Here is a 12,780-nt window from a genome sequence, read left to right on the forward strand (position 1 = left end):
TAAAAGATCCACCCTGATGGTGTCATCAGCTCCACTTCCCTGTGTTAAACCAACTGGTTTGGGAGGCCCACACAGCGCTAATCCTGACAATTTTACCCTGTTGAAAATCAACAAAGCAGGATGACAGGGGCCAACATAAATTTAGAAATGTTCCTCGCCCTTTGATCTCTCCCGTCTGACTGGCATCCATTCTTAACTATCCCCTTTCAGTGCTTAGCTCATTCTGTGCCCCATTTCCTTCACACCCTGGTTACCCCGCACATCCCCAGTTCCATCCATCAGCCCTGACGTCTCTTCCGCTGACTTCAGCTGTGATGGAGACTTAACAATTTAGACAATGCCTGGGTGTTAAATTAGCATGTCTCCATGATAATCAATTAAATTTCCATCCCCACTGGTTAATATCCCTGATCAAGCAAATCACGACAATCTTACTATTGATGTAAGGGGCAGTGAAGATGTAAAGATTGTTGTTAAGACTTCTTTTGTAGTAACTTGCTTCATAGGTCTCAGGATTTTCAGTCCACTCCTCTGCAGCACTGAAAGAAAGATAATATTAAAATGATAAAAGGCCATGCTGTAAAATAAAAAGATGTAAATGCTCAGAACTCTCTCTTTTTATTTATAATGCTACTAAAGGGCTGAGGGATTCCCAGATGCAGAATGGTCCCAGTCACTCTATTAGATAAATGTCCACTTTGCCAGCTTACCCTAACCATCAGCCTGACCGATCAGCAAGTGAATCACTGACTCTGTAAAGGACCCGGGACTCCCATCAGATTGTGATGTTCCTCTGCTAGGATCCAGGAGGGAGTTGGAAATGAGAGACGATCCCACTGACACATTAGGGAGGCAGGTCAGGTGGAGTTCCCAGACTACTACTGCTTAGCAGATCCTTTTAATCGTTGTCAACACAATCCTTCATTATGTGCCGCCTCATATAACATGGGCAATCGTGGTGTCTTTCCATGATCAGGATTGTTCTTGTCAAAGTTTTCTGCAGAAATGGTTTGCCATTGCCTTCTTCTGGGCAGTGTCTTTACAAGATGGGTGACCCCATCCACTATCAGTACTTTTCAGAGATTGTCTGCCTGGTGTCAGTGGTCGCATAACCAGGAACTCTGATATGCACTAGTTGCTCAAACAACCATCCACCACCTGGTCCCACGAACTCATGCGACTCTGATCGGGGGGGGGGTTGCGGTGACTAAAAAGGTGCTATGCTTCACCCAAGGGTAACTTGCAGGCTAGAGAAAGGAAGGAGTGCCTTACACCTCCTTTGGTAGAAATGTATCTCCACCCGGCCACCCACATAACCCTTACTCAGTTCAAATCTCAGGCAAGTCAAGCTGAGGAAGGTTTATGAGTATGAGATATAGGGAAGGAATGGATGCATGAAGACAGGAGTGTGGGAAACAGAGGCATGACCTTACAGAAGTGTACAAATTCATGAGCGGCATAGAAAGAGTGAATGCACACAATCTTTATTCCCAGGAATTGCAATCAAAAACTAAAAGACACAGGTTTAAGGTGAGTGTGGAGAATTTTAAAAGGGACCTGACAGGCAACTTCTTTGCAATGAGGGCGATGTGTATATGGAACGAACTACGAAAGTAGTGGTTGAGGCAGATCTGATAACAGTATATGGATATGTATATGGATAGGAAAGGTTTAACTGGATATGGATAATTGCAGTCAAATGGAGACTCAATTAGTTTTGCATCTCAGACAACGCTACTCTCTAATCCCAATACTTCATCGGCAATCAAATCTGAAGGAAGGTGATCAGTTGCACTTGAGGGCCTTTCTCCAAGGGTTTGTTATGGAAAAGGGGTCCAACGTGGTGCTGCCGAGTACAGCTCACTGATGAAATGGGGTAGGTATCATCAATGTGGTGCTGTAAATGTCGGCCCCAATGCAAATGACCAAACTCCCTATAATTGAGGGCAGAGTGTACACAAGTACCTTTGCATCAACTCTGTGGCACTTCACTCCATCCAAAATGAAGGCCCATTATGTGTCTCCGTAGAGAAAAGTGTGTCGTTGGATAATAGTTAGGAATTAGACATCGTAGAATTAGACCACGGTGTTGAAATGACCTGAGTGGAAAGACACATGAAATGTCCTGTAAAGAACGGGGAGTTGAGCGCCACAGTGGCGTAGCAGTTGCTGCGGCACTGCAACAGCTCAGGAATTGGAGTTCAGAGTTCAATCCCGGCACCCTCTGTTAGGAATCTCTGTACGTTCTCCCCGTGGAGCACGTGGGTTTTCCCCAGTTGCCCCAGGTAGGTTAATTGGTCATTGTAAATTGTCCTGTGATTGGGTTAGGGTTAAATCAGGGTTGTTGGGCATTGCTGGGCAGCATAGTTCAAAGGGTTGGAACTTATTCCACAATGTATCTGTAAATAAAATAAAATAAATCCGGAGTTCCTACTCTTATGATTTCAGACTTGTGTAAACAACAGCTCCACATCAAAGTGAAGTGTGGTCAACAGCAAATACAAACATTGAAGCAAAGTCAGTAAACTGAAGATAATATGAAGTAAATTGAATAGGACAGCTGTGAAGTTAAATGAATGCATTCTTAGTGCAGAGTAAATCTTCAGTTGTATTTGGTGTTCAATCTAGATTGCACAGTGTGGAATATCAAGGAGTTCAAAACTGAATTGAACAGTTTATAGTGAATGTCATATACATACTATCAGGTTCATTTATTTAAAATTGCAACATACTTCATTTACACATTCTATTTTAACTAGTTCACATTCATTTAGCTATAGCTTTTCTTAACAGCACTTTGGAATGGTCTTCACAACAGAAAACATTAAAAGTTTCCTGATAATAATAATTAATCTAGAGGTTATAGGCTGAGTGGAACTGAAGCCGATCTCTATTTCTCACTCTGTGAGGTACATTCTTGACAAATTTGTTGTTGAAAAGTAAATATTTGTTCATTTTACTCAGAATCTTATTACGCAGAAAGCTTCAAATTCAAGATTAGTTCAGTCACTTCGTTTGAATTGCTGTATTAGACGATTCTTTTAGCTCAAAAAATGTTGAGTTGTTATTTGGCAAATTTTCACGTTCATGTTTAAAAAGTATTTTAAGTGAATAAACACACAGCATTATCCTAAATGACAAACAGCAAATAATATATCTGTTGAAGAAATATTGACACCTTGATTGTGGGTTGTGTATGTTTTGTTTATCATTTAGACCATAAGATTTAGGAGCAGAATTAGGCCATTTGGCCCATTGTCTGCTCTACCATTCCATCATGGCTAATGTACTTACCCTCTCAACACTATTCTTTTTCATTTCCCCTGTAACCTTTGAAGATGTTACTAATCAGGAACATATCAAACTCTACTTTAACTGTACCCAATGTCTTGGCCTTCACAGTGATACACCATGCTCTGGCGAAAGAAATTCCTTCTCACCTCTGTTCCAAAGGGACATGTTTCTGTTCTGAGGCTGTGTCCTGTAGTCCTAGAATCTCCCACCATTTGAAAATTCCACTCCATATCGACTCTATTGAGGCCGTTCAATGTTCAGCAGGAATCATTGATATTCCTTCCTCATTCTTCTACACTCCAATGAGTACAGGCCCAAAGCCATAAAATGCACCTCATGCATTAACCCTTTCATTCCCGGGATCATTTTTGTAAATCCCCTCTGGACACTCTCCAAAGCCAGCACTTTCTTATATACAGGGTCCAAAACTGTTCACAATATTCCAAATGCCATCTGACCAATGAGAAATAAAGCCTCAGCATTACATCCTTTCTTTGAATGAATGCTAAGATTTCATTTGCATTCCTTACTGCCATCTTAACCTGCAAGTTTAAGGGATCCTGTACTAGGGTTTCCAAGTCCCTATGCACCTCCGATTTTTGAATTCGCTCTCCGTTTAGAAAATGGTCAATGTCTTTATTCATGATATCGAAGTGCATGACCCAACATTTCTCTGCACTACATTCCATCTGACATGTCTTTCGCTATTCTCCTAATCTATCCAAGTCCTTCTGTACACTCCCTGCTTCCTCAGCACTACCTGCCCATCCACCCATCATCCACAAAACTGGCCACAAAGCCATCAATTCCATCATCCACGTCATTAACATTTAACGTGAAAAGTAGCGAACACCTGGGGAATACCACTAGTCATGAGCCGCCTTTATTCGCACTCGTTGCCTTCTGCGAGTCAGCTAATCTGTCCATGCTAGTAACTTTCCTGTAATACCATGAGCTCTTAATCTTGTTTAGCAGCCTCATGTGCAGCACCTTATCAAGGGCCTTCTGAAAATCCAAGTAAACAACTCCCACTGACTCTCCTTTGTTATTTTCTCAAAGAATTCCAACAGGTTTGTCAAGCAAGATTTCCTCAGAAGGAAACCATGCTGACTTTGGCCTATTTTACCATGTGCCTCCAAAAATCCCAGAATCTCATTATTAGGAACAAACTCCAACATCTTCCCAACCACAGAAGTCACACTAACTGGCCTATAACTTCCTGTCTTTTGCCTCCCTCCCTTCTTAATGAGTGGACTGACATATGCGATTTTCCAGTCCTCTGGAACCATTCCAGAATCTAGTGATTTTTGAAAGATTACTATTAATGTCTCCACAATGTGGCAAGAAAGATGGGACAGAAAGGGGAAAGCAAGGCATTTATATCAAATTTTTTATAGAGTGTTACAGGTACTGGGTAGGCAGTGGATACAGAGGAGAGGAAACTGTGTGGACTAGGTTAAGGCTGGGGCACTGTACACTAAACAAAACATTGGAAATGATAGGGAAACATCAGACAGGATTGTGTGAGGAATGTCAGGAAGAGGAGTCAGAAGAACATGTAATTCTAAGTTGTAGTAAGTATGGGATACAGAGAAAGATGTTGAGAATTAATCTAAGGGAATTGGGGGGTGCAGGAATTCACATTAAAAGGGTTACTGGGCATGGGTGAGAGGGCACAGGTCAGGGTATTTTTAGCTTTCTTAAGGGATACAGGGGTATTTTTTTATAGGATATGATGGATAAGCAGGAATAGGGTACTAGGATGGCCAAGGAAGAAAGGATAAAGTGTAGATTAGGGTGGGTATGTGTGTGTGTGTGAATGGGTGAAGGGATTTAGAATGTAAGTCTATCGTCTGATCCACACTCCAGAGCAGAAGATGGTGCTAATGCACCATTAAGCTGGGTGCCAACTGCCGTAAAACTAGAAGAAGAAGAATGCCTCCACTATCTGTTTGGCTACCTGTTTCAGAACCCTGGGGTGTGGTCCACCTGGTCCAGGTGACTTATCTATGTTCAGACCTTTCAGCTTCTCAAGCACCCTCTCCTTAGTAATAGCAACTACACTCACTGAGAGCTTTAAGTGCATATTGGTGTGTACAGGTAGTACAGCAGGATTATTCACAGTCCCTCAGCCACATCGTACTATATGATCCTCATGTGGCACTGAGATTCAACAGCATCTCCTAATAAAATAGTGCATACTATCACAAAGACCGTGCTCACCATTCCCAACACATGTACAATTAGTTGTAGTAATCCTACCTTCCAGGGTAAATTCTTGTAATACCACCATCAGTTGCTACGAATCTGGCGAGAACTCCAGCCCTATTTTAAAAAGAGTTGTTAGATTATTAGATTTGTGGAACATCACTCTGATAGTATCACAAAATGTTCTTTGCAATTCCCTTTCATGTTTCATTACTGATGTTGAATTTCACGCCTATTGCCACAGCAGTGGATTGCAACATTCACGCCTCCTCTGTGATGTCATGAGCCATGCGTGAAAGACGCTGGCTGACACAAAGTGTCAGTATTGTCATTGCTGGGCTGCTTCATTAGGGGAGTGAGCGTGGGCTGGGATAGAGTGCAGGAATGGAAGTCAGTGACACAATGGATAGAAATATGATGGTAGGTGTCAGTGCCCAGAAACTGCTGGATCACACTCAGTGTGCTACATTGATCCATGTGGCCCAGGGGCAATCTTCCTGAGGGAACCCCACTTCCGCAAGATCCAATGCAATTCACATGCACCCACAGACTGACTGTGACAGCTAGTGAAGCTTCGTATTCTATTCCCTTCCAGCACATGGGCTATCAATCTATAGACATTGGCTAACAACTGATCATGGTCTCAGCCCGAGACTTCGACTGTTTACTCGTTTCCATAGATGCAACCTGGCCTGCTGCGTTCCTCCAGCATTTTGTGTGCGTTGCTCAGATTTCCAGTGTCTGCAGATTTTCTCTTGTTTGTGATAGGGCTATCAATCTATGCCAAGTCTGTCAGAGTAATCCTGTCAACTCCATTCCCCCATTTAGTTCCTGATTGCCTAATCCTTCCTCCGTGTCCATTAACAGCCCTGTGATTCTCACATCACTTCCCAAGTAGGATAGTTTACAATGGACAATTAACCTCACGGTCAACACAGGAAAAACCCAGGGAAAAACCTTGTGGTCACAGTGAGAAGGTGCAAATTCCACAAGATAGCACTGGAACTCAGGTTACTGATCTAGGAGACAACTGCACCACCTGAGTACCCATGGGCAGTTGAACTGTGATTGGGACCGTTAAGTGTTTATGAACATCCTTGGCACACACAAATACAATTACTTGCTGATTCAGAAAAGGCAAAAGGTGTGTGTTTCATGGTAAACTCTCTGAGGTGCTCCCATGTGGCAGTTTTGTTGTATTGTACTCATGCTCCTCTGACTTTGAACACCTAACGATCAAACCTGACCATTCTATTTATCAAGAGAGTTCTCCTTCATGATCCTGACCACTGGTGGCCATCTAATCAAGCTCTTCAGGTATTGCATGATGCCATCAACTAAATAAGAAACAGTCAACCCCAACGCATTTCATATCAGGGTTGGGGATTTCAATCAGGAAGAAATCCCTGCCCAATTATTATCAGCATGTAGCATCAGATGTCCCAGCAACTAGACCACTGCTATACTAAGTTAAGGAATGCCTACCATTCCATGCCCTGATTGTATTTCAGGAAATCAGAACACTTATCTGTCCTACTACCTGCATACTGGCAGTCAAAAGAGCAAAGCTCCAGAGTTCAGGGCAACAAAGAAGTGGCTGCAGGATTACTTTGAATCAGTCGACTGAGCCATATTCAAGGACTCATCTGTGGATTTGAATGAATACACCACAGTTGTCACTGACTTTATAAAAACCGTTGTAGATGAGTGTGTCCTCACATAATCATTCAGAGCCTTCCCCAGCCAGAAGCCCTGGATGACTATGAGACCTGCGATCTGCTGAGGGCCAGATCAGAGGGCATCCAGGTCTAGTGAACAAGAAAATTACAGGACCTTCAGAAAGCCATCTCACAAATGACATGGCAACTGGACTGAATTTGATTCAATGAAGTTTGATCGACAGCTACAACAGGGCTTGAATACTATCACATCTTACAAAGTGACATCAAGTGACATAAGTGACACCAGGGATTTGCCTTCCAGGTGACCCCAAAGCCATCAATGCTTGCCTGGGCCATCAAAACATGGAGGAATATGGCAAACTCCCACAGCCCTCGATGATCCTGTAATTTCAGTCTCTAAGGCCCATGCACGAGCAGTCTTCAGGAGGGTGAAAGCATGGAAAGCTTTGGGCCAGATGGAGTACCTGGCCAACTATTAAAGACCCGAGCTGTTCAACTGGCTGAAGTGTTCACTGAGGTCTTTACCTGCTTCAAACAGGCTTCAATTATACTGATGCCCAAGAAGAATGTGGTGACCTGCCTCAGTGACTATTGTCCAGTAACACTTACATGCACAGTGATGAAGTGTTTTGAGAGGTTGCTGATGAAACATATCAACTCCTGCCTGAGTAGGGACTTGAATCTGCTGCAATTTGCATAAAGACACAACAGGTCAATTTTATTGGCGCTTCACTCAACCCTGGATCACTTGGGCAGCAGAAATGCATGTTTCAGGATGCTCTTCATTGACTATGGGTCGGCATTCAATACTATCAAACCTTCAAAACAAATCAATGAACGTCAAGACCTAGGCCTCAATACCTCCTTGTGCAAATGGATCCTTAATTTTCCCACCTGCAGCCCACAGTCAGTTCAGAATGGCAATAATATCTTGTCCACAATTTCCGTCAGTATGGATACAACACAAGACTGTGTGCTTAGCCCCTACTCTACACTTGCCCTACCCTTATGACTGAGAGGCTAATCACAGCTCCAATGCCATATTTAAGTTTGCTGACACCACCACTGTCATTGGCCAAATAGAAGATGGTGACAAATCAGCATATAGGAGAGAGATTGAAAATCTGGCTGAATGGTGCCACAACAACAACCTCTTACTCAATGTCAGCAAGACCAAGGAGCCAATGATCAACTTCAGGAGGAGGAAAATGGAGGTCTATGAGCCAGTCCTCATCAGGGGGTCAAAGGTGGTATGATATCTAAATGTTTGGTAAACCTCTTTAGATGCATGGTGGAAAGTATATTGACTGGCTACATCACAGCCTAGTATGGAAAGGCCAATGCCCTTGAATGGAAAATCATACAAAAGATTGTGGATATGGCCCAGTCCATTACAGGTAAAATCCTCTCTCCACCATTAAGCATATCTACACAAAGCACTGGTGCCGGAAAGCAGCATCCATCATCAGGGACCCATCGTCCAGGTCATGCTCTCCTCTTGTTGCCGCCATCAGGAAGATCCAGGAGCCACAGTACTCACATCACCGGGTTTAGGAACAGTTATTACTCCTCAGCCATCAGGCTCCTGAGGGGATAATTGTACTCACCCATCACTGAACTTGTCCCATAATGTATGGACTCACTTCATCTCAGGTTTTGATATTTATTGCTTATGTGGCGACCCACTTCCTAGCGCACTCGAACCGGCTCACAAATAGCCAGTGCGCCGGCATAAAGGCCAGTCCCAAAAGGGCGCCAAGTCTGCTTCACCAACAAAGGGAAAAGCCCGCGCGGGACTGTGAATACGTGCCCCCCACAGCATCCGCACCCAGGGAGGGTGGGATCAGGGAGGCTTTGAAGAGAGGCTGTGAAGTTCGAATAAAATCTTTTTTAACTGCAGTTTACCGACTCTGTGTCGTTATTTCAGCGCTGCGTGTAGCACATCGCCACACTTATTTATTTATTACTTTTTTTGCATAGTTTTGTTGTCTTTTGCACACTGGTTGTCTATTCTGTTGGAGTGGTCTTTCACTGACTCTATTATGGTCATTGGATTTATTGAGTATACCCACAAGAAAATGAATCTCAGGATTGTGTATGGTGACATATATATACTTTGAAAATAAATTTACTTTGAAGTTTGAGCTTTCGTAACAATGTGGATTGGAAAAAAATCAGAAGTCTGGTGATCTTTTTTTTTACATTGAAAACACTGAAAAACACATTTACACACAAACAAAAAACTAACAACTGAAATAAATAATAAAATTGTCACATTTCTTCCAGCAGCCAACGATTCCCTTTCACCCAAAAGGGATTGATTGCGGTTTACCTGGCACAAGCTCAGCTGGCAAAAAATCCTGCCAGGAAGAGCACTCTGTGTTGAGAGGGATAACTGGTCAAATTCCAGAATGGATGATGCACTTCAAACCCAGAAATTCTCAGTTACTTTGAAATGGATTGCAATGGAAAATCTGGTTTCTAACAGTGAACCTTTGAAACATTGAGTGCCAAGATCGTACTGTCGGGCATCCATCCCCATATGTATTGTGTATACAGGTTCCTTTGTTGCTGCACGTCTTTTGTCACAAGTATGCAATTTAATTTTTGGTCTCTCCTTACTTCTACGGTGGAAGTTTATCACTTCAGATTTCTTTGTTAAAAATCATCTATCTCTTGTTTGCTCAATCATCTAGAGCAGCTCTGTACTCTTTCAGAGTCTTACTGTCTTGACTATTTATTATACTTCTAAAATGCTTTTGTCACTGACATATTTAATCATCTACCCTGCATACCCACATCTAAGTAGTTAATACACATATAAACAAAAAGCCTGATGCTGGTACTAACACCCGGAGAACATTTTCTCCCATTCCCTCAATAAGTTTTCACTACTCTCTACTCTTAAGCCAATTTTCTATTTTAGTTAATACTGATCCTTTGTTTTGATCTTCTGATTCTTCTGCATTCATTTTATGTCCTTTCATTTTTAATCCCGTACTCTTGGGGACTCCACCCCCAATACAATTCATTCAATTGGTTAGGATGACTAGCATTGATACATTTTTCAATGAAGTTGCTAGGTTTAGAGGGAGTGTGAAAACCAGAACCTTGGCAGATTTGTAAAGAGCAAGGAAATAGGGTCCTTATGTCTATAAATGGACATGGACATGGGGTCGTGGTGTGCTTAAAGAGAATATGGGAAATAAGGCCTCCGTTTGTTTAAGGAGAACACAAGATATGAGGCCCTGGTGTGTTTAAAGAGAGCACAGGAAATTAGGCCCCAGTTTGTTTAACTGTTGTGTTGAAAGACTGTTCAGAAAACAGGACCTTGGTATGTGTGATGGGAACATGGTTCCCTGTGAGTTTAAAGGAAGCACATAAAACAGGGCAAGGAAAATGGCAGCCCAGTGAGTTTAAAGGGACAGAAAGAAATAGGTTCCCAGTGAGTTTACAATAAGCATGGGAACTTGAGATAAAATAAGTGTGAGAAACTGGGCCCTGGTGTATTTAAAGGGAATGTGGGCAATCAAAGCCAGTGAGCCAACAGCCAAACCATCAGGATTTCAGAAGTATAGGATGGCTGATATTTGGAGTTATAGCTTACATGGTACCCTATCAACCACCTTCTGGAAGCCCAGATTTTCCACATCAACGTCATTTCCCTCAAAAGCCCAGTCTTATGAAGTCAGCTGGACACAATTAACAATGTTGGCTTTCCGTCATCAATCCATACCTATACAAGTGATTCTTGTTTCTGGACCTTTCCCCTAACCGACCTGTCATTGGTGGGATTGTCCTCACCCTTTGTTTGAACAGTCCAGTAAGATTTCAGCAAGGGTTGGGGGAAAGGCAAGTGAGAAATTATAAATCGCTTGAATGCACGCTATATCTAGTGGGGACTGTGATTCGGATATTTGTTATTAATCTCTTGATATTTCCATTCAGAACTTTGATTTTGTGTGTGTTCAGCCTTGGGTTGTGCTGCAGGCCAATCAACTGCCCTGCTGCAAGCACCTGCTCAGCAGGAGCACGAATTATTTCATGTCGTTTCTGCAAAGCTAAATGCAGTCCCAAATGCAGTTCGAATTTGGTGACTGCTCAACCATAATACTAGGCTTAAGTTAATCAAAGCAATTTAAGTAAAATTCATGCCAAACAGAAAAAAGTAGTCACATATTATTGTGCTTCCAGGCACCAGATATGTTGTGTGGGTAATTCAAGGTCAAGTAGTACCATCATAAATTTCAGTTGGCTAGAAGCAGATCAGTAAAAATCTGTTTTAACTCAGTAATGCAAATTCCATAGACAGTGATTGTATCTTTATTTAAATGTAGTGCTGACTTGAATGCTTTTAATAGATACAGTAGTGTTTAATATCAATTTCACTTCAGACCAATGGATGCAGCATTGCAAAACAATTGGGTTTTTTTCTGGCCTTCAACCACTGTTCATTTTCTACGTTTTGATGTGCCCATCTGGTGCAAATATAATTCCTCTGCATTGCAATAAAGTCACAAAATAACCAGGTGCCATACATGCAAACTGGAAACTCAACACTTACGGTTTATGTTTGCTCCAATGGTTTGTGACCAGTTCCGTTGTGAATCCAGCATCAAGCAACACATTATTAATCAGATCAGTCTTACCTAGAAAAGAAATGAAAAGACCAGACAGAAAATAAACATGCTTCCTTCATTAGAATAACCAAGTTTGGAAACCACACAAACACAACAAATAGTGGCTCCTCTACAGCAATCATTACAGCTTCAGTCTCTAAAAATTACCGGTAGTTCATATGAGGGCAGCTATTCTCGAAACATTGCATATTGCCCAGAACCAAATCATCTGATAAACAAGCCATACCCACTTCACTGACCATACTTGGTGTACTGTCACAATTTCAATCCTCAGTTATGCCATCTCCAGGTCCCAATGTTTCAGCAGAAACTTAAATGGCCAATTCTGGATATTATAATGCAACAGGGATATAATACATGTGTTAGGGGATAACTTTAGCAGTTATGTCATAAGCCACCTCCACTAAAAGTGAAACTTTTATTTAATTTCTGTTTTGGAGACATAACACTGGATGTGCCCACAAGTCCAATCTAATGAGGATCGTTATACAGAGATTGCAGTTTATTATTAAAGTGTATTTCATTCATTGCTCTTTTTATTTTGATTCCTCATAAGTTCTAATATTTTCAAAGAGCTTTGCATCTTATTGGTATTGTTGAAGGAATTTGCAAGAACTCCCTTTAGAGTATTGTGGTCACCCCTGAGCAGCTATGGGTTGAGAAGAGGACTTATCTCCAAGGGGAATAGTGGAAGGAACCCATGCCCTTCTATTCCGTGTTGCATCTGACATGGCTTATAACCTCACCTGCCCAGGGGCAAGATATAGAGAAGTTCTGTGTATTCACCTATTTTCTAAACTGGATCAGTAACTCTGACAAGTGGGATTGTGAAGAATACATTCCAAACCCACACGTCTGTTATCAGGTGTATAGGATTATTGCCAGCTACGTGTTCTCACCAATCCACAAACCATTCTGACTAGGAATTCTCACACCACTCCCTTGTTACTACGGAG

The 12,780-nt window shown here is 42.0% G+C and overlaps 1 protein-coding gene across 1 annotated transcript in view; it reads right to left on the bottom strand.

The window, feature by feature from the left end:
• LOC132403692 (voltage-dependent calcium channel subunit alpha-2/delta-1) overlaps positions 1-12,780 on the bottom strand; it is a 728,052-nt gene that overhangs the window by 47,602 nt on the left and 667,670 nt on the right. The window contains exons 28-30 of the mRNA XM_059987267.1: positions 11,749-11,833; positions 5,557-5,619; positions 436-539 (exon numbers count right to left, since the gene is read on the bottom strand). Of these exons, the coding sequence (XP_059843250.1) occupies positions 436-539; positions 5,557-5,619; positions 11,749-11,833 (252 nt within the window). The remainder of the gene's footprint in view (positions 1-435; positions 540-5,556; positions 5,620-11,748; positions 11,834-12,780) is intronic.

The sequence above is a fragment of the Hypanus sabinus genome, chromosome 13 (genome assembly GCF_030144855.1).
Source record: "Hypanus sabinus isolate sHypSab1 chromosome 13, sHypSab1.hap1, whole genome shotgun sequence".
Taxonomy (NCBI): domain Eukaryota; kingdom Metazoa; phylum Chordata; class Chondrichthyes; order Myliobatiformes; family Dasyatidae; genus Hypanus; species Hypanus sabinus.